The sequence below is a fragment of the Agelaius tricolor genome, unplaced genomic scaffold, assembly GCF_023055355.1.
Source record: "Agelaius tricolor isolate 1412-34295 unplaced genomic scaffold, bAgeTri1.0.p SCAF_7, whole genome shotgun sequence".
Lineage (NCBI taxonomy): Eukaryota > Metazoa > Chordata > Aves > Passeriformes > Icteridae > Agelaius > Agelaius tricolor.
In genome coordinates this window covers 15191029-15213315 of record NW_027269267.1, presented here as the reverse complement: position 1 = coordinate 15213315, position 22287 = coordinate 15191029, and the positions used below count along the sequence as shown (strand labels likewise).

The 22287-nt window shown below is 37.4% G+C and overlaps 1 protein-coding gene across 6 annotated transcripts in view; it reads left to right on the top strand.

Moving 5' to 3' along the window:
- CNKSR2 (connector enhancer of kinase suppressor of Ras 2) overlaps nt 1-22287 on the top strand; it is a 207743-nt gene that overhangs the window by 99201 nt on the left and 86255 nt on the right. For 4 of the 6 annotated variants that reach the window (XM_071430403.1, XM_071430402.1, XM_071430408.1 and 1 more), the window contains one exon: nt 12544-12690. The exons of the other annotated variants lie outside the window; for them this stretch is intronic. In XM_071430403.1, coding sequence (XP_071286504.1) covers nt 12544-12690 — 147 coding nt within the window. The remainder of the gene's footprint in view (nt 1-12543; nt 12691-22287) is intronic. 6 annotated transcript variants of the gene reach the window in all.

The following is a 22287-nucleotide window of genomic DNA, read 5'->3' as shown; positions in this document are numbered from 1 at the left end:
TGTTTGGACTATTGGAATCTTCTAAATTAAAAAAAAAATTATCAGGCCTAAAGTCAGTGAAAAGTTAATGTTCAGAAAATTGTCCTGTAAATAGTGGTTTCTTGAGGTTAAATAGCTATGTGGATCTTCTGTGTCAGTTTTGCTTTACAGGACAGATCTGTTCTTTAGTAGCTCTGTAACTAAGGGTTATAACTCCCTCCAGTATGAGAAAGTCATGGACCCGTTAGATCAAGTCTAGAGGACATCAGGAAGATGATCCCAGGGCTGGGACACCTCTCCTATGAGAACAGGCTGAAAGAGTTGGGGTTGTCAGCCTAGAGGAGAAAAGGCTTTGGGGAGATTGTGTAGCACCTTCCAGTAACTGAAGGGGCTGCAAGAGATCTGGAGAGGAACTTTTTACCAGGGGCCTTTATTAATAGGCCAAGAGGAATAGCTTTAAACTAAAGGAGGACAAGTAAATATTAGGTGTTAGGAAGAAATTCTTTGCTGAGAGGCTTGTAAAGGACTGGAAAAAGTTACCCAGAGAAGCTGTAGATGCCCCATCCCTGGAAATGTTCAAGGCCAGATTGGACTGGGTTTTGTGGGGATGTCTGTGCCCATGGCAGGAGGTTTGACACTAGGTAATCTTTAAGGTCCGTTCCAACCCAAAAGATTCTGTGATTCTGTGACTCTTCTATTAAGATTCAAAGGATTTAGACAATGTCTTCTAAACTTCCCTGCAAATTCCATCCTTAATCTTGTCTAAAAGCCTGCATGTCTAAAATACTTCCAATGTAAACAAACAAGGAAAAACACCTTCCTCATTTGGATATTTCAGAATTTGCACTGCAAATTGATTCATTGCAATACTCATGTTTCTGCCCATATATAATTCAAGAGCTTATTTTGGCTCAGGATAGTCCTTTCTTTAGGCAACTAAAAGTGCTGTATTACTGCTTAAATGAATTAGTACTCTCCACAGTATTCTTTCTGGTTGCTGTTATCAGTGATAAAGCAGTAGAAAAAATACTGCAAGCAGAGAACGGGGATGTACAGACTCAGGATGGTATAGGATTTTTAATTAACAGTCTGTTCTTGTGTAATAGTTTTTTTTTATTTTGGAGGCATATTTGGCATATTGCATATAATTTGAATACCATTATGATATGACTTATGGATTGAATACACATTTGATATGATGTGATAGAGTTGTGGATTCCCAAAATTTGTGTGTGTTGGCTAAAACTCATCAGAAGTTATGTAAATATTGATGATGGGGAAAAATCAGGTGACTATGGTCAATTATCAATCTGTTGCATGTAGAAGCTGGTAGGTTTAGTGTACTTGGCACCTATAAGTTGGAATTGGTATCTTGGCAACTTGTAGTAGATAACACTTAGCTTTTAAACAGCAGATTGCTTACTGTGGAAACTCCAGTGTGCCAAACCAAGTCCACATAATATACTTACAGGAACTCTTTTGATATTTACAGTACAAAAACTTAGAGGAGATTTTGCTAAAATTACTCTGAAGCATGACAGATACATTTACAAGATCATACCTTGCTTTGTTGGAAGGATATGCATTTAAGGATATGATGCCTTTCAAGATACTCATCCTAAATTAAGTCTTTGTTTAGGAAAATGAAAGAACAGATTTTTAAGTTTTACTGTACAATTAGTGAGGAAAGTTCAACTTCTACGGAATGTCTTAGGATTTTTTGGAAGATGGTAAATTCCAGCTCATAAAAAATTCTGAACTTGGGGTCCAAGTGAATCTCTAGAGTGTATGCACCCAAAATGGAGTTTGCAGTAGATGGCTTATTATTCTGGGGGGACAACCAAACAAAACACCTCTAAGTAGAAAAATTGTGTTGCAAATATTTGTTTGTTTTTTCTTCACTGTTTCGGATCCAGCTAGGCTTTTGTTAACACAGGTATTTCATTTATGGCCTTGTTAGCTTGGCTTTTAATGAGTCTGTATTTCTAAAGAGCCTTAGTGGGGAAGTGGGTTGGAACAGTGATGCCCTGAGAAGCTACCTGGAACAGAGGCTAGACAGTGTTCAAGGAATAACTTAAGAAGGTATTTATTAAAAGGCCTTCAAAGTACACACCTTGGGCAGTACAAGAGCCTGGCCAAGGCTCCACCCAAGATGGATGATGGGTCAGGAGTTTTTATACTTTTGTAAGTTTTGGTCCATTTACATACTGGAGTTAATTGTCCAATTACAGCTTCAGTTTATGAAATCCTGTTCTCTCAGACTGCTCTCCTCAATTCAGTGCTGTTTAAACTTTTTGGGCCTGAAGCTGCAATGGTGTCCTTGGTTCTCAGGCTGGAAAAGGATTGTTTTGCTTAACTAAACTGTGAAGAGAACCTGCTGACACTTTATATGAAGTTCAGAGTTATGTACTAATGCAGTACAGAATCTGGAAAATACAAAAGCTAAAACTTAAGGCATCAACTGTACAAGGGAGGGGACAGCCAGGTCATTCCAGCTTTTAACATAAGGTATTTGACACCTTATATAACTTCCATTCGCAACATCTTTATTTAAAACAGTACTTTTATTTTCTTGTGAGACTTGACTTGAACAAAAAAAAATGCAGCAAGTTCATGAAAGTTGAGGGAAATAAGCTTTTTGTTGAATATCCTTCTGTTGCTGTCAGGCATGGGGTTTTATGGAGGAGGAGATAGAGGAACAGCTCCCAAATCATGCTTTTAATACTTTCTGAATTCTTGGACTTTCTCTGTTTATAGAAGTTTGGTAAATGTTAACAAAAATATTTAGTCTTAAAGGTTGAATTTACATTTATAACCTTTATAGGGCTATCCAGAAATGTTCATGGAAGTCTTTATGGAAGTAACCTAGTTCTGTAGCGCTCTGTTCTAAACTCTTTGTAGTTTGCCAGGATAAGGGGTCCATACTTTTTGGCACAATTGTTCCTGTAGCCTGGGCACTGACATCTCACATCCAGTGTGCTCTTGGTTGTGTGCTCCAGAGCACCTGGTCCTGACCCTCTGCTGCAGTTTGGTGCTCTAGAATATGTGCTGGGCATGGTAAACCTCATCTGTGGGATTGGTGTGGAACTGATGGAGCTGTGAACAGTCAAGCACTGGAAGGTTGATGTAGCTGTTCAAGTCCTTTCAGGAAGTTCTCTCAAGAAGAAGTTGGTGCAACAAGAGATGCTCTTCATCACATAGGACTGGGACATGGCTTCAGTACCCATACACTGTATTTCTAGAGGTATTCCCTGCCAGCTGATTGTGGTCTTGCTCACCAAATGCCATTTGCTGTCCTACAGCTCAGTCAAAACCAGATTTCTTTTATTCTGTCCTGGCTGTACCCCAGAATGGACAACTCTACTGCTATTGAGCCCTGGTACTTTACTTGTGTGATTATATGAACATACAGGGACAACATTCAGCAGACAAAATTCATAACTGAGTTCTTAAATTATTTTTCTTTGGGGGAAAAATTCTTTAGTAGTTGAGGACATAAATTGCTCTGTACAGCTGTTGTTTAGGAATACACACCTGGGCTGACTTTTGGGCACCAAAATATCTTTTAAAAGCAGTGTAATTGTGGTAAAAAATCCTCTGCAGACACCAATTGACTTTTTCTGTGAGTGTCACTGTCACTGGTGGGCGTTCATAGTGTCACCACTGACAATAGCCACGTTTCTGAGTCCATATCGGAGTCTAGTATTTTTATACAAGCTATACTTAGGACTATACTCCTGAGGATGTGTTTGCTAAAAACTGCTGCAGTGTTCTGTGGAGTATTTTTGTGACCTAATTGATAAATTCATCTTTCTGCACAGAACACACTGGAAGATGATGTATTTTAATGGTTTTATTTTAGAGAGTTTTTTCTGTTTTGTTGTTTTTTTTTTTCCCCACATGGAAGCATTTCCATAGGAAAAAAAAACCCCTTTATGTGGTGTTCTAAATGGTATTAATATTTTCAACATAAATATTGAAAGACAATATACTGCCAAAATGTTTTGCATATATTGCTGATAAAAATTATTTTCATATTCTCAGTAGTTGCTGCTGGCTACAAATCTTGGTACAATTTGTATTTGCAGGCAGTTAAAATTTTAACAGTATGTTGTCTATAGTAAGAATACTGTAAATTCTGCAGTTGAAATGATTATTTCAGAATATATACTTAGAGTATTTTTTTGCCAGGTAGCAGATATTAAGTAGAATTAGAGTTTTCTATTGTTAACATTTTTGATGCCTGTAGAACAGAATATAGATTATGTACCTCTTTTTGTCTCATAAGAGGAGGTTAAAAAGGCTTACTGTTAGTGTATGTTCAGGTGTGTGTATTTGGAAAGGAAGGCAGGTGTTATTCTGCTGCTAATAATTTCCTTTTAACTGAGTTTGCTGAAAATTGAACTACTCTGTAGAAAAGATGATGAAAGCTTAAGGAGAGATGTCTTCAATGTTGTGCATATTAACACAACTGACATTACAGTCGTGCACAGCCTGGTCCATATATGAGTTAAGATGGAATAATTTTGAATACTTCTGTGCTTTGTGCAGGTAACAGCTGTGTACATGACACAGCTGATCTTCAGGTGCAAGCCTGATGTTCTGTTGCATAATCTGTTGTCTTATTCTGATGAAATTAGGAGCTAACTGTGAGGTGAGGAAGTGTAAGACAGTGATAGTTGTTGTAAAAATAGATCAAAACAGTAAGAAAAGCAAATCCATGCTCCCATGGGAGGAAAAAATAAAGCAAGGGAAATTCTATGATTTGAGTAAATGTACTGTGAGCACGTAAATTTTTATTTAAAAGAACTTAGTACTGGATTCAAACAACTCAGTGGCTTGAACAGAGTACATAGTCTATGGTCGATTATTTTAATGGAAGTAAAATGAAAAAAAAAAGAAAAGCTCTATCACGACTACATAATTCCTGCGTTTTTAAGACAAATTCTTTTAACTCCATATCCCTGTCCTCCCTTTAGCTAAGTGATGCTGCATAAGTTTGCTTACAGGCTTATTTTCAATTTGGATTTTTTTTTCAGTTTGCTTGGTGATTAGTGTCCTTAATTCTGGGTTTTTTTGACAATTTCTATGTAATGGCTTAATTTATTTTCACTGTATGAATTCAGTCTCAAGAAACATCTGCTTCAAGGGCAACAGCACTTTAGCTGGGGATCTCAAGTAATTTATACACTGGAAATCTGCAGGAGGTCAAAGACTGTTGGAATTACTGACTCACTGGAATCATTCTAAAATAATAAGTTTTGATAATGTAAATCTAATCTGAAAGAAATATGCATATGTGTATGCATGTATGTTTCCATATGTTTGTTGTAATTCCAGGACAAGCATTTGGGGATGAGACTGTGCAATGCACAGACACAAGTCAAATTCCCACGGTGAGATGAAGCACAGGGCCACAAAAATGAGTTCCTGTATGGCAAACGTGGCTGGGGGTTAATACTGCAGGGTCACTTCTGAAGAGCACATTACTTATGCCACATGAAATGTGGAGAACTTGGCTCTTCCTCTCCCCTGAGGAGGAGGGAAGCCATCCACATCCATACTGCAGCTTAATCTGTGAGAAAGCAGGGTGTGACCCAGTCTGCCTAAATTCTGCCTCAGCCTCCAGCTCCTGCCACCAGCTCTTTGTGCCTGTTTAGATAGCACTTGAGAGTTCTTAGCATTCACCAGAGGCCACCCAAGGATGCTGAAATGCCTCTTTGTAGGCTGGGGAGATACTGTCCTTTGGCAGAAGCCCTGCTGAAATGAATAGGCACCTGGGCTCTCCATATATTCCCTGGAAGCCCTTGGAAATGAGGCCAAGCAGGGACTCTGGTGGCAGCACCTTTGTTCATAAGAGTTTAATTTCTGTGTCCTTGCTGAAGAAATGGGTAGGGCCTGCTCATCACAACAGGGCTCCCAGACCCTGTTCTCTGCAGTGTGTGTTAGTTTGTATTGCATTTATATTACATAAAAGAAGTGGTGTGTGGGAATTGGGACCAGAGCCCTCATTGCCCATATGCCAGTGCAAGGAGCTAATGGTTTCTTGCCTGTTGTATGATTGGGGTTTGTGTTTCCATTGTCCCATCAGCACAGTGCTTTGCCCCCATGGAAGTTATGCACATCTTGGTGCTTGAAACACCTTTGTAGTATTTGAAAGTATTTGACTGAGTTTAGTCCTTCTGAGGATAGAAAGTGCAGAGATCCATGTTCTGAAACTAGATGGAGATTTGAGTAAAAACCTTCCAAATTGCCAGTAGCTGTCTTTTCTGATTATCTGTGCTCCTGGTCGAAGAGACAGATGCCTTATAATTGCCACACTGCAGACAGCCAGTCACTGCAGGTACCCAAGTGAAGGAAAATGCTTTGAATTTCAGAGGTGCACCAAATCTGAGCTGGAACCAACCCCATTTTTTAGAGCCATACCCTAAAATGGGGAAATGAGACCCTTCTTCCTTAGAAATTGTACCTAGTAACTGACCTTTATGTCTGTAAAATATATAACCAAACCCATAAAGTTGGAGTCTGCTCTTCCAACAAATATGCTCATTTATTTGTTCTAGGATGTTGTACTAGCAATGACTCAAAAGCAATGGGGTAGCTCTGAGCTGAAGGTTGATTGTATCAGTACAAAATGAAAGGTAAGCATTGCTATTAACAGTGTCCAAGCTTCAGTACAAAACTGATTCTCTGTTTCTGGATAAATCACATTTTAGTTCCCTCATGGATAATACAGATGGTTGCCTCCTATACTGAGGTGCTCTGTAGTCATGTTACTAATATTTTCAAGTTGTTTGAATTATGGTGGTACTTTGCTGTACTTGTGGAAGTTAAGCTCTGAGTCAGATGTGTGTTCTGACAAGGACATGTGTTTAGGGCAGCTTAATGAGAGGTGGTGATTTCTGCACTCAACTCTCAATTTGGATCCTAACTTAGTTTATTCTTGGGAAAGTCTCTTAATTGTGATCTTTAGTGTACATAGCCAAAAATGAATTTAAAAATCACTTATTTCATGGTTTGGTGGTCGTAAGCAGAAGATTTAGTGAAATATCAGGAATTATTCAAGTAAGAGATGTGATTTTTTTCAATGTACTTTACATACAAACTGTATTGTTGTGACTTTGGGCAATGATACAGTGCAGTATGATCAGTGACATTTTAAGGATGCACAGAACTGACTTTTAACATCGAATTAGAATTGCATTGATTTAAATAATGTAGCCAAGATACTCTTTAATTAGGATTACAGCCTATGCAATCACAGTATTATTAACCTCTCCTCTTTAGGAGAAAACCATTATGCAAGTGGGATGCTATTATCATGCTAGCTTAAGAACCTGGATAAATCCCTGAAAAGACATCTCCTGCTCTCCTGACATTGCCTCCCCTACTGCATACAGACACAGCTTTCACCACTGTGGTGGTCCATGCTGTAAACAACCTTTTGTGGTTTCCTCACTAGTTATATTTTCTGGAGACAGAAGACCTATGGCTTTCCATTAATTTTTCACCTTTTCAGGCATCTGCAGCAAAGGAAAGGGAAGAAGATACTTGCTACTTACATTTGTTTCATGGGGCTAGTAGCTGACTGAGCTTGTTCCTGGCCAGTGTTCATGGAAATCAGTTTGCTAATTTAACAGCATGACGCTGTTGAATTTCTTGTCAGATTCTGAGTTGCTTAACAATGTGCTATGTTTGATATTTGTTATTTGAAGTGCAGTGTTGGGGATTTTTTTCTTATGCACTATTTTTTTTTTTCATTAAATGCAAGATAGTGTTTGATATGGAAGTCTTAAAAACCCCTATTTTTTAAGGTGAATGCATTTTTGCTCCTAGAAATTGTTCAGGTTTTTTAGCTGAAAAGTTGAAGCCTGAAATGTTGATCAGTCAAAGTACTCTGGGTGCATGCAACTGATTACAGGGAACATTGAAAGAAAAATAATTTTGTTTATCTTCCCAGTCCACCAACTTTTTAAAATTAGACACCAGGGTGGATTTTGCATATTCCCATAGTTAGAAAATAGGAAATGGCTTAGCAGATTATATTTAGCAGCAAGGTATTATTTTTCCTTCAAAAGCATAAAGATATTACTACTTTTACCTTTTAAAAATCTGCAAGTCAGGAAATAATTAAAGTAATGGAAAAAAAAAAAACGGTTTTGTTTTCATGGATGCAGGAAGCTTTCAGTAACTTTCATGGGTCACCCTTAGAATAGAATTATGCCTGTAAAAATAAGAACTCTGTTCTCTTTATCATTTGTCTGTTATCCCACCCTCTCAATGCTGTAGTTGCACTGTGTATTGGGTTTGCACACTGCTTTTAAATGATGTAGCTGTTCTCTGGGGATACAAGTCATAGATTTTTCAGACTGTAGGTTATTTCATAGCATCCTAAAAATAGTTAGTGCAGGGCCATCCAATTGTATTTGAGCTGCCTGCTCAAATACTTTACAGATCTCCTTTCTGGATCATAACCTACAGCAGTACTCATGAATGAGCACAGGACTATGGGAATACTGTCATGAGTGCAGCTGAGTGACAAAAAGATTCAATGAATGGTTGTGGTTACTTTCAGAAAAAGCAAGATTATTGCCAATCTTCTAAGCTTGTCATAAGGGGGTAATAGGTTAATTTGGGGGGAAAACCTATTTAAGAACAGCTTTTAATTATTTAAAAGTAAAATTCTTGACAACTTAGAGTGGGAATTCAAAATAAAAGTTTAATTTCAGGCTATTGTAATAGTGTCATCCAGATGGACTTGCTGAAAGCCAAAGAAGCATAGAGATCTTTTAAATGTATCTCAGCTTGCTCACAAGCATGTTTTTTTCCAGGTGGTGGATGGGGACTTCTAACAGCACCCTTTGCTAAAGCTTCCTGTGGTTTGGGTTAGTGGGTGCTTGGCAAGGACAGGAGGAGGATGTGTCAGGGCTGTCCCTCCCATGTGCCACTCTTGCCCTGCTGAAGGAACCTGGGTGTCCTGAGTGACTCTGGAGCACCCTGGTGAGGCTTCCCAGCCTGGCCACAGTCCCTGGGCATGAATGGTGGAATGAATGAGAAATGTGGAGGTGGCCTGATGCTGGTGCTGTAGGCACCCTGTGTGCAGGCTGTGTCTTTCTGCTGGGTTCCCTCTGCTTTGGGAGTGTGGTGCACCTGCCTGTGTCACCCCAGAAACACTGTGGATCTGGCCTTGGGCCACCAGTCCATAGGTGTGGGTCACCCCTTGTGTCCCTCCCTGCCCTGGCAGACTCCTCCAGCAGAGCTGCTGTAATGTTGGCAAAACCATCTCACCAAGACCCTCAGGGCACCAGTGGCTGTCCTGGTGGCGATGAGCTGCACAGGGATTCAGGCCTGGGCAGCGAAACGCAATACTGGGCTTAGGCTGCCATCAGACACCTCTCCTGGCTGCTGCTGCCAGGTGGCACTAGTTTAACAATGTAATTTTATGTTAAAACAAGCAACAGTATCTTCCTTGCCCCATAAAAAATGGGCCACCTGGTCAGCATAGTGCACTATTTTCAAAATAAATTGCTCAGGTTATTTTAGTATAAGAACAGTTGTCTGCTAATACAGTCCTCTTACATATATATTGAATTTTCAAACCAGTGTTGAAACTTTCTTGTTACTGTCCTTTTTGCAGTACAGTGGGCAAGGATATGATAGGAACTTAGAAAATTCTGCCCAAAAAATTTGATGATTAGAAGTTGCAAATTTTTAACTGTGGTAATGAGAAAGGAGATGTTAGAGAGAATAAAACCAAATTGTAGTTAAAGGCTAGCTTACGTGTAACTGAAGTGGCATTCTGAAAAAGTTTTCAGTTCCAGATGTAGTCCGTGCTTTTTCTGCTTTGCAGCCTGACCTCCTCAAAAAAATTGTTTTGTCCGTCTCAGAATGAATTTTGAGAGGATCTGAACTATGCTGGAACTGAAAACCAGGCCTCCTATGAGGGCATTGATTTCCTTCAATTGATTGTTGACTACCTTTTACGTGAATTGTTCCTCTTAGGCCAATTTAGTTCTTTCTGTTCAAATTATAAGAAGCCTGTCTGAACAGCCAGAAAACTTTTGTCAGGGAACTAGATAAAAGCAGAGGATGAACTTCATTTGAAATTTATAGTAAACTCAGAATTTCACTGTGAAAAACTAAGTTAAATTGTTTTTATTCATGAGCTTCTAAATTACATACATCAGATTTAGTGCTTTGAAGCTATTTTTTCTTTAATCCCCCAAACTCCTGTGAAGAGACTAGATAATCTCCCATTTATTGCAATGTAATGCATATTTCAAACAAACGAGGTAGTTTATCTCTGCAAAGTATGGAAGTGCATTTAAAATAATTTTTAAAATGCTAGGATGGCCAAAAAGCCCCAGTTTTATTTATATTCCTCTGGCTCTTTCAATGAGAAACAGATGGCTTTAAAGTACAGTTTTCACATGCAGTGTCCTACCAATTTAGTTGGGAAGAACTTTACATCCTGACTCCATAACTGAGGTCAAGTCACGTTCTCCTCAAGGCTCCCTGTGCTGCTTTGTTCAGCAGAAGGATTCTGCTCCTCTAATCCCTCTTCAGTTGTTGCATTAGAGAATTACAGTGTGCAGTACCTTAGGTACAGAGATAGCTTACATGAACTGCAGGCCAATGATTCCTTCTTTTGGTTAGCAAATGAAAGCTCACATATGCCCACAGTGACATGATGTAACTGTAGGGAATATATTGCTTCTAAGCAGTGGTGGGAGTCTCTAAAATAAGAAAACAGTATTGTAAATAGTAAGGGGTTTTTTTTATAAGATTGCTATGTCCTTACACACAAAGCTTGGGCTCAAAGATATTTTGTTTAAATGTTGTTGAAAGACAAAACTTCAGTGGAATGTGGGAATTGAGATGCAATTGGTTAATTTAATGTTTCATTTTGTTTGAAGTATAATAGCCATATGCCTAGTACATGGGAGTAAAAATAAAGATTTCAGCATGCTTACAAGTTTTCTGTGAAAGCTGAAAAATAATCTATGAAGATGCATGTTATCAATACCCTTTTTCTTTGCATACAATAATCTTACTGTAGAAGTGCATCCTGGATATATTGGGCTTTGCTGTGGTGGAAACAGGACAGGTAGGTTCACAGGAGCTGAAGAAAGGGTGATGGGATTTGAGCTATGTCTCTGATTCAGGACTGTTGGTAAAATCACTGCTGGCTCAAGTGGCTTGTTTGGGAGAAGCAGTTCTTAAAATAAGTGAGGTATTACTTGGTGTAATATGAAATAAGGCACAAAATAAGTAGCAACAACCTACATGTGATTATTTTGCTTAAGCATAGGTAATATATGTTTGTGTCATGGAGCACTATACCAGTGATAAGGAGCATCTGTGCTCGTTGTTCACACTGCTAATTGGATTTTTCAAATGTATTATTCAAATGTAAAATAACCTTATCACTTCAAAGTTCTAGATCTTTGTTTTTCCTCTTCTCAGCTGGATAATTTTCTTCTTGACAGTGTTCTTTTACAAATTGTGAAAGAAGGAAAATAGCCATAACTGTGATCATTTACAAATTAGGGAGATGTACTTGTTTGTTTAGCATGGCAGGGGTGGGGGACAGAGAAAAAAGAGGTAGAAAAGCTGTCGAATTTACAGAAATAATCACTTTGTGGGTCTACAGGCCAAGATTTTGAAGGGATGTATGATTGTATGTATTGCCAGTCTAGGTGCCAAAATTCAAAAAGCGTGCTTTTACTATCCTAAAGCATTTTGCAATGGGTACCTTGTAATCAGGCCATATTCAGACTTAAAACCATTGTCATAAATTAAAATGTTTTAGTATTTAAAGTACGTTTTCCAAAAATGCAGTATAAATTATTCAGACTCCTTGGATTTATAAATAGAAACTTATTGCTTTCCATTTTAATCAACGTTTTAATTTTAAAATATTTCAAAATGCTGCAATTAAATTAGGAAAATTTTATTTTGGGCTAATACGTAGTGACTGGACTACATTTCTGTCATTGGTTTACTGTATTTGTTTCTGAAATCATCATGAAAGAAGCACTGTTTTAAAAAAGGCCTTGTGATTCTGGCTTCATTTTTATAGCAGTGTGAAGAGTAGGTTTTCCTGAACTGGTTTGTGCCTGCATAAGCTGCTAGGAGTAGTAGTGTATGACTATATGTGGTTAGTGACCTTTGAATAGTAACCACAAAGTACAAAATGTTCAGTTTTGAAATGAACTGTCAATGCAAAAGCCAGGGCTTTTTAACTTTCTAGTCTCTAAAGTCTGTGTACCAGAGCTCACATTTGAGTTTGAAAACACCTTGAGATTTAATTGTGCATTTGCAGTGAAATAAGTTATTAATTCTAAAACCTGAAATGATGCATATACATCTTAATGCATTATAGTAATTATTTCAGTTTATGTGATTTTTATGCAGTAATTAAGTTTAGACATTTCTAGACTTAATCTCCTTTATGGTATATATACACTCCTTTATGTTATTTACTAATCTTATTTAAAAAGGGAACATTACATATTGAATAATGTACCTCAATTTTATTGTAATGATTTTACTGGTTACCAGGTGGGGTGGCAGTTGAAAAATTTGGTGAATGCACTACGAGAGGATCCGAGTGGTGTTATCTTAACTTTGAAAAAGCGACCTCAGAGCATGCTTACCTCAGCACCAGCTTTACTGAAAAATATGAGATGGAAGCCCCTTGCTCTGCAGGTAATGAAGCTTAATCATAAGTCATACACCATCATTTTAACTACAGATTATCTCAATGATGCTTTATTGTGCTTCATCCTCAGCAGCATATAGATTTACTCTTGTATACTTTGAAAAATTGTTTCTGAAATTATTTCTATGTGATTTGTTCTCATAGGCTTAATTGAAATTAAACCTGTTGGAACTTTTCAAAGTTAAAAAGTAACCATCCCAGTGTTCTACAAGGCAGAAAAGTAGCCTCAGATAATTTTTTCTAGCTAAGGAGAGACAAACATACTTCACAAATGATAAATTTTAGTTTGATTTCTTGTGAAGATCTCAGTACTGTATAACCTCAAAAATGAGGGATTAAAAATGTTTGAATTCTCACTGATGGAGTTACAGGAAAATTTATAAGGTGATTGTATTCAATAAACCACTTGACAATCAAAATTTCCTCATGTAAACAAAGCTGTATTTGTGTCAAAGTTGTTTTTGAGACTGAAGGCTTGCACATAAGGAGCCATAGCACAGGATGTCTGGCTGGGCACATAATTTTAGTAAACCTGCAACGTGCTGAAAGCTGTGGAAGAATTTCATTAAAGCTTTCATGTTTAACTCTAGGATAAAATGTCACTGTGATGGATTACTCTAGGAAATAAAAGTTATGTTCAGACTGATGAAGGCATGTAACTAACTGATGGAACCAACAAATAATCCATTTTTCCATTCAGTTCAAACACAATACTCTTTAGAAATTTATTTTGTTTGCATAAAGAGTGCATTCTTTGGGACATTTTTATTACCACGCTAAAAGTTCTAATTAAAAATTAAGTACATATGAAAGAGAAAAGACTTCTGCAAAGTTTGGACAAAAGGAAAATGAGATCTAGAAATGCCACTGCCATTATCTGTGGTCCTATGCCATTTGAAATATGAGGAGATACATTAAAAACTAATGCCATAAAGAACTTCTTTCATATGTGTGTGTGTATATATATGTGTGTGTGTGTATAAATATTTATATAATGGTGAAATGCATTAGAGTCTTTGAAACTAAGATTTTAAATGATTGAGGTGTTTTGGCCTTTCAGATATAAACAGCTGAATGCACATGTGACAAAAACTTTCAACCAGAAATTAGCATCTGGAGATAAAATTGCAAATCTGGATGCATGAAATGAATGTGTGAATGTCTATACTTGAAGGCTTTTTCCATACCTTTAGTGAGAATATAAATACAAATTTAAAATACACATCATTGCTTTAAATGGGGTCAGATGCTTTCAGTCTAAATGCTGAGCATGGGTGAGTTTGGTATTTTTTCAGGTAAATTGGGCCAGGCTCCTAAATACTCCATTTTGCTTCACTTTATTACAAGAATAATTACACTGCAGACTCCACATCAAAAGTTTCTGATAGGTACTTGGGTCTTATTCAACTGATCTAACTTTAGATTGACTATGTAACTATCTACATGTCATTCAGGTTTCTCTTCTAAACTCCCTTTGGCCAGCAGACATGCATTAGTAATTACTGATCCATTCATCTTGGCCTGTTTTTGACTGATCTGCCTTTAGGATACAGTGAATTTGCCCCTGCACATGCCTCTTTCTCTGCATTTGATGATAAAGGGAATCTGGATAGCTGCTTTGAATGTGGATTATCTTCACTGGATGACATTGACCCTAGATAGTGATTTTCTGTAATCTTACAGATTTGGGGAATGGGGGGCAATGGGAGTATTGGGGTGGGAGGGTCAGTTCTTGCTGTTAGCATGAAAAATATGAATATTTTCAAGGCTAATATGAGCACAAATAGAGATACTGTTAAACATTGCAGATATAATTCTGGTATCATGATGATATTACTCTGATTTTATCAAACATGACACCAGGAACCTCATTCAGCACTTATGTGTGCAGTGGGCATATGTGTGTCTGTTTTAATTTATAATTTTAGTGTGAGAAACAACAGTTTCCTTAAGTAGGCAGAGTGTGGACAACGCCCCAGGGTGAAGTGCAAACTTCAGAAGATGCATAATGTGGAAATTTCTGTTGTGGATTTATTCAGATCAGAGTTGAACAGATGTTAAAGTCAGCTGATGTTGAAGTTTAAGTGTAGCCTAAATGTGAAATCAGTACTGTATATTTTATCAATAACAAGCATCAAAAGAAGTCCAACTGCAGTGTCATTTTATAGCTGTTAAAATATGAAGAAATTATATTTATTTAACTAATTGTCTGAAAAAAAAAATCTTCAGAAAAACTCTTAGGTGTAACAATTGCAATTTGATGCTGTGGTTGTTCTGAAATTTCGTATGTTCCTGATTCACATAAAGGGGCTTTTCTTTAATAAAGCTTGGAATGTAATGTGAGAGGAGTGGAAGGAAAGTGATACCAAATACCAGAAAAACACAAGGGAAAGCATTGCTTAACATCAACTTTGCAAGCAGGGGAGGTTATGCTAACTTGTGTTCCCATATCAGGATGTCTTGAAATGTTTGAGAATGTTACAAATGTGCTGTCATCCCAGAGTTAAGTTAATTGAACTGTATGTATTATTCAGCAGATACAAGCTAAGGAAATTGTGGCTTAGTAATAATTCTGTTGAAGTGTAAAATATTCAAAAGATTATAGAGTGAGATATAGATTATAGAGTGAAATTCTGACAAAATGGGAAATAGGATCAGCAAAAAAACTGCTGTGGTCTTTCTGTTTCTGCAAATATAGTGAACACAGGAAAAGTGTCACAGCCTAATCATATTGTGATGAATGAGGTGGGAAGGTGGAAGTGTGCCCTAATGTAAGGAGGATGATACAAAATCAGACTTGTGTTTTTTGTATTTATCCCACCAATCAATATGTTTAACAGCTGATGCCATAGGTGTAGAAGATAAATACTTCAGTGTATTAAATTAGAAGACTCATTTACATTAAAATTTACATTGTGATGTTTAAATTGAAAACCTCCGAGAACTTAATTTTAGCTTAAAGTGAATAATATGGAGGCATTATTGGTAAGTGACATTCAGCTTGTTCAGTCTGCAGTTGTGTTTAAGAACATGAAGTCTGCCATTTGCAGCTGTATGACAAACTAGACTTAATGGAGAGATAATAAATATCCCTGTGAGCTGGGAAAGTGCTCAATGAGTGTCCCAGCTCAGGCAGTGTGCAGGTACCACCAGTGCATCGAGCTGGTTTGTGTGTGGGTGACAGGGTGTCCTAGGAATTAAACTATAAACTGATAATGAAATGTTTAAGAGCTTTCTGCCCCCTGTTAGCGATCTGGGTTAGCCATATGCCAACCAGACATTCACAGAATCCAAGTGTGGAAAATGCCTCTAGATCATTCAGATGTTAACTGTTTTTTAATTGGCATAAATGCTTCTTAGAATTTTCAGCTGTTTACTTTGAACAGCTCTGCCTTTGCATTGCAGTCTTGCCATGAACTAGGAGTTAAATTCAGGCTACATAATTATTGATTAATTCTTAATTCTTGGTGAGGTTGTTTTTTTTCTTTTTAGCAGAAACACTTATATTTATTCTTTTTATAAATATTCTTATCCTTAGAATAAATATGAAAGGTTAGGGGAGAGAAAGGAAGAAGAGGAAGAATTATGCATCTGGTGTAGCCATCCTGAAACTGAATAGTTTGATGTGCAGTAAAATAATACAATTAGCCTTTGGCTATACCATGCACCATTACATAATGAGTTTGTATTTACAAGCACACTAATTCCAGCTCTAAGGTCAATCAGTAGAGAAATAAAAAAACTCCTTTTTTTCCCCCCCTTGTGTCCTGATTAAAGAAAGTGCTGTTTGGTTGATTGAGGTTTATTTTTTTGTGTTTTCAGTGAGTTGATTGTCTGTTTTAATATCCATCAGTATCCAACCTCTTACTGATAATCAAGGTTCTCCCATGATGCATTTTAGAATCATGTCCAAATTTGTGAAGTCAAGGGATTTCTCAGCCTGTGTTTTTTGTTACTGCTTTTTCAACAGTTGAATTAGACAGCTGTAGCCTTGGGGAATTTAGTGGTTGCCTTTCGCAAAATTGAAAGTATTTATTAATATGGTATTGTACCATAAATATTAAGCTGTTATGCCTGCAAGACAAACCTTACTAAATTTGCCTTTCAGTTACTTTTTTTGATAGGCTGATCCATTGTGTGAGAACCTAGAACAATATTGCAGGTTTGCAGTACTTGTATTTCTGACTGCTACTAAATATGGTGAACAAACCAATTAACTTTAACCCTTTTTTTTTTTATTTTCCTTGTTTGACATAGAGGTGGTTTTATCTTTGAACTCTCTAAATTTTTGTCTGGTTCAAAACCTAACTGAAATAAATTTCCTCTACTCTAGATTGTCTATTTTATTTCTCCTTTCCACTTTGTGTTGTTCTGGGGAGGTTTCAAAGGAAGGCTCCTTCAAGTGCTGTTGAAATAAAGGTGGAAAGCTCAATAGAGAAGATTCTCAGAGCATATGAAATTTTGTGTAAGTCACTGGCAGCACACTAGCAAGAACCTAGCTGCAAAGCCCTCCTTTGTCTTCTGCTTTTTTAATTACTCAGAAGAAAATGGACTTTATTACAGTGCGGAAAAGTGTTCATCCAGTTCTTTTTCAATACAGAAAAGGAGTGCTAGAGCAACCTGTGCCACGCTTCGGTTAATTTGGAATGCACCTGCTGGTGTCAGGGACATGGCTCTTCCTCATGGCACTGAGGATGGGGCAGGTCCAGCTGCCAGCCACATCTGCTGTTGACTTGGAAGAAAACCTTCCGAGCCCTCCTTCACCCAGCCTTTTGAAATGTCACCTTTTGTGTATCTTTATAGTTTGCTGTACTGTTTTGTATTTGATTAAATTGTACTGTTTTAAAAGCACCAGCACTACAGTATCTGTAGTTTTTCTAACAGAGTTTGTTTTGGATTAGATGTGCATCATATTTCCACTGTTACACATTGAGCTTTTCATTTTCCTAAGAAGCAAAGGCAACAATAAGAAGTCCTTTGTTTGAAAGAAAATGATGCTTTTATTATTTTTATTCAGTATATTTTCTTATTTGATTATATTGCCTCCTTCATTCATCTAGACACAATGCTATACTGTTTTCATCATTTTTGACTAGAACTAATGATCCTACCCTTTTTAATTATTAAATTTGAATAAAACACTCACTTGTTTGCTTTTAAATTACTTAGTTGTCTTCTAACTGCATGGGAACTGGGCATTCTTTGTAGCACTGTTAAAATGAACTCTGTCTGAATTAGTTACAGTATCTCATTATTTCATGTCATGATTGTTATTATAAAAAGTTTATTTTATTGGAAACATTTTGTTCAATATATTGTTGTAATTTTGATTCAATATGAAAAACATATTGGTAGTAAAATCTGCTTATTGATGCAAATACTGTATAAAGATACTTAAAATTTTGTATTAGCTGTGCTTATATTTTGAAAAATTGTATGTCTTTTTTTGGAGCAATGTTTCTCAGACTTATATTGCAGCTTCCAAGGGTGTTAATGAAATGTTCAAAGAGTTTTAAAAAACATTTAAAATAATTTTAGATAGTATATATTAAATATTGATTACATTCATTGCTTAGATGGAAAAATCAAAGAATATGCTGACTCACTGGGACACCCTCTCAGTTTCTTCAGAACTGGGAGTGCAAAAAGCAGCAATGGCTCCTGTTATCAAGAGGGAGGTGGGGACCACAGGGCAGAGCCAAGCAGGGACAGAACAGCTACTGAAGGGAGGGGACTTGTTTGCTGCCAGTCAGTGCTGCCAGGGATTTCCTTTTTCCCTGCTGCTGTGAGTAAAGATGGTTGCTTTCCGATTCTGCAGCCAAGCAACAGTTTAAGAAAGGCTCTGTAAAGACTAATGAACCTGAGGGAGGGTGGTGCATTCAAAATGTTTGAGAAATAGTACTCCAAAATATATTGAATTATAGATTTTGTGTCTGTCATTGTGGATTAAGATTGATGCAGGGTCATGTGTGGGATGTTTTCTAGGTTGTTCCAGTTTTAATATTTAACTTCCAAACTTTCTCTGTCAGGCTTTTCCCATGGGCAAAGTATTCAACTCTTTAGACCTGAAAATGTTTTAGTTTTATTGCTGTTTCAGCAATCCCACTTGCCCTGGCCAGCCTGCCAGAAGGAACTGCAGCCTGAGAATCTCTGCTCCTTGGAAGAGAATTAAATCATTCATGCCACTGATCTCCAAGGCATCCAGTTGAGAAATACTTGACTGAAGTTGCCTTGGAGTGGTTTTGTGTCCAAGGTCCCTGCATGTGGCCCTCTGGGTGGCTGCCCTCGAAGCAGAGAGCTGCACGAGCTGGTTGCTTGCATGTGACCAGATTGATTTGAACAGTTGAGGTCTCTAAATTTCTATGCAAAATGTAGATGTACCATACATCTAGGCCATGTTCTGAAGGCTTTCTTTTCAACCAGAGGGGTCTGAAGACTTTTTCATTCTGTACATAAAAATGAAAGCTGAACTTCTACAGCACAAGGTGATAGTTACAGCAAGGCTCTCAGTGTGTTGAGCTACTACCAGGAGAGACCATTTAAATGTTTTTACCATGTAAAAATTCTTACTAACCTACTGATTTGCTGATGTAGTCATGATAAATACTGGGATTTTTTTTTTAAAGAGGTCACCTATTTTTAAATTAGGATTTCCCTTTTTTTCTAGTTGGACAAGTTTTGTTTCTTTGGAAATCAGCAGAGAGTTGAGTTTGGCAATGCAAAAGCAATATGGAAAATAAGTGAGACTTCCTAGTATGTTTTGGGACAATCCTACAGGATTTTACCTCCACGTGGATTGGATTGGATTATGATTTCTGTCCCCTTGGAAGCTCTAGGTGCCCTGAACAGTGAATTTCCTTTGCTGTCCTGTGAGGTACCACAGTCATTCAGTGTCCACAGTTATACTGTGTCTTCACTTCTGACAGGGAACCACTGGCCTTCAGTAAGTTGGATAGCTCGTGGCTTTCTGGGTTAGACTGAATACCATTTCTTCCTATTGCACTCACTGTTTCAACCACCTTCCTGTGCTAAAAGATAAACCAAAATACACATTTGTTAAAGATGTCTAAACCCAAGCTGATTTCCAGGATCAACCAGCAATTTGCCTGGAGGACAAACTGACTTGTATGTCAGGGCTGTGTGTTATACCAAACAGATTCCTCAGACTTGTGCGCTTTTTTTTTTTATTTTTCCAGAAGTTAGGGCAATATATTTAGAATTTATGTAGTTGCAGACAGGTTTTCTAGGCTGTAACACAAGGGAAATTCTTTCCCTGTGTCCTCCAGCCCTACAGCAGCTTGTCAGGATCACCAGAGGCACATCACTCCTGTAAGTCCAGAACGCTTTCATGCTTGACCATTATTTTCCCTATGTAAGATAAACCATAAGCTCATGTTGACTGCCACAATTCTGGTCTCCAAGTCCCCCTCTCCTCTTACCTCCCTTTTCACACAGGTAAAGTAAAGGCTTTGACTTCTTCCTCTAAATGGAGAAGAGCAAACCCATCTGCACAGTTTGTCTTCCTCTCAGTGCTTCTGCTGGTATGAGCCATGAGCAAACAGCTTGGGCTTAACAAGTGTAAACAGGATCTAGGTCACAAAATCCTCTTGGCTTACAATGAAAAATAATTCAGCAGGCCACTCAGCAAGCCACGAAGCGTTCTTGTTACAGAAGTGCAGGGTATCAGAAAGGTAGCAAACACTGTTGTATTAGTGGTTCAAAAACATCAATGGCTACAGTGTCACAGATGAAAATGTAAAGGATAAGATTTTTGTTTCTCTGAAAGAGAGAGGGAGGATGTTTGGATGTTTAGGATGTTTTGGCTTGTTTTGGGGTTTTTGACCTGTTCTTGCCACCAATTTTATTCTTATTTTTGTAGATTTGTCTTGTTTTTAGTGGTTGTAAAGTCTTTTACCTGTCTGGTTTTTGTGTGTGTCTTTCTCCCTTTCTTCCTGTAAGTACTGGCAGTCTTTCTTTGGCCTGGCTGTAGGATACTCACATTAACTCTAATGAGCAACAGAAGAGTTAAGCAGTATCACTGTTTATAGGAGACAAATTTTGAACATTCAAACCCAGAAAGCTTGTGTCAGTTTATAGCTGTTGCTCTAAAGGTGGACTTGCAAAGTTTTAACAAGCAAATTTTAAGCATATATTTTATTTTGTTAGGGCTACATAGCACCTAACACAGCCCTGTTCCAAAACAAGGCAGTAAACTGGCTAAAGGATGAGGTTTCCTAAGTGATATTTGTTGTTCCTGCATACAGATTGTAAAAAAGTGGCACAGTGGTGGGGCCTTGGCTTGATAGGCATAGATTTGTATCTCTTATCACCAGCTGATGAAAGGCCAACATTCTGGCAATGATCCTGCTTTAAACTTTTTGGGTTTTCTACTACAGTGTCAAGATTAATATCTAGAAAATGAGAATTTATTATTCTGCACAGGAGCACCCTTTTGCTCTGTTATAATGTATTGGTAACAGTGCTGGGAGAAGGATCTTTCTATGCCCTCATTCAGTCCACATTTAGAGCTTCTCTGCCATCAATAGAATGTGAAATGTTTGTGTCTTTAAGTAGTTACTAAGGTCAGAAATTTTAGGTATAGTGAACTCTCTTCAATCCTAGCACTTCTTTCTTCAAGGAGTAAACTTCCAAAAAGATGGAGGAGAAAAAACTCTTTCAAAGCAGAGCTCAGTATGTTTTAATATTGGATTCTTTTTCGGGTGTATGAAGATACTCTTGTACTTGCTGTTCTGCTCTTCCTTTTTCTTCTGCCTGAGTTTAGCTATTACAAAAACCAAGCCACACAAGGCTTTTGTTTATAGACAGATGTGTTATTAAGTAGACTAAAATAAAGTTTTTGTCTCATTTGATTTTTCTGCATCTGTGTAGAGACTTAGAAAATCTTGTGAAAAAATGTGATTAAGAGAAGGATCCTATCTGGACTGGAATGATAGCTAGAATTCATTATTATTTTGCAAGGAGGGTACAGTTTATTTACCTGTGAGTAAGTGTTATTTTGTGAGGAGTGTACCCAGGGGAATGAATAATAATAATAATAATAATAATAATCTCCAGATTCTCTCATAACGTGTGTGCTCTGAGGATGCAGCACCTGATTTAACAGCATCTGCAGGCATAAGCTGAAGCTTTTACAGTTAATTCTTAAGCTGTAGAGCAGATGGAAGGACTTGACATTCAATTTAATGCCTACTTATGCACCTTTTGCTGTAAACACTAGACTTTTTCTTTACAATGTTAGTTTATTTAAGGAATTAACTGGATTCTGTTTGTTATTTACTCGTTAAGGCTTCACCAGTAGCTCATGTGATCAATGATTTTATGGGCATTGGTAATAAACTTTCTGTGCAAAAGGGAAAAAGATGCAATCAGAGGAGTGAATTTTATAAGCACAATACATGTCCATTGTAGATCTGTCCTCTTAGCATGAGTGGGTTTTTAGTCAGTTGAGAATCACACAGAATGTTAGAACTGCTATTTCTTTAGCTTTCTGAACTATATCTGGTTTTGGCTTTTACAAATAAAAATGTGTAATATATAAGGATAATCCTGATTATTTCTCTCTC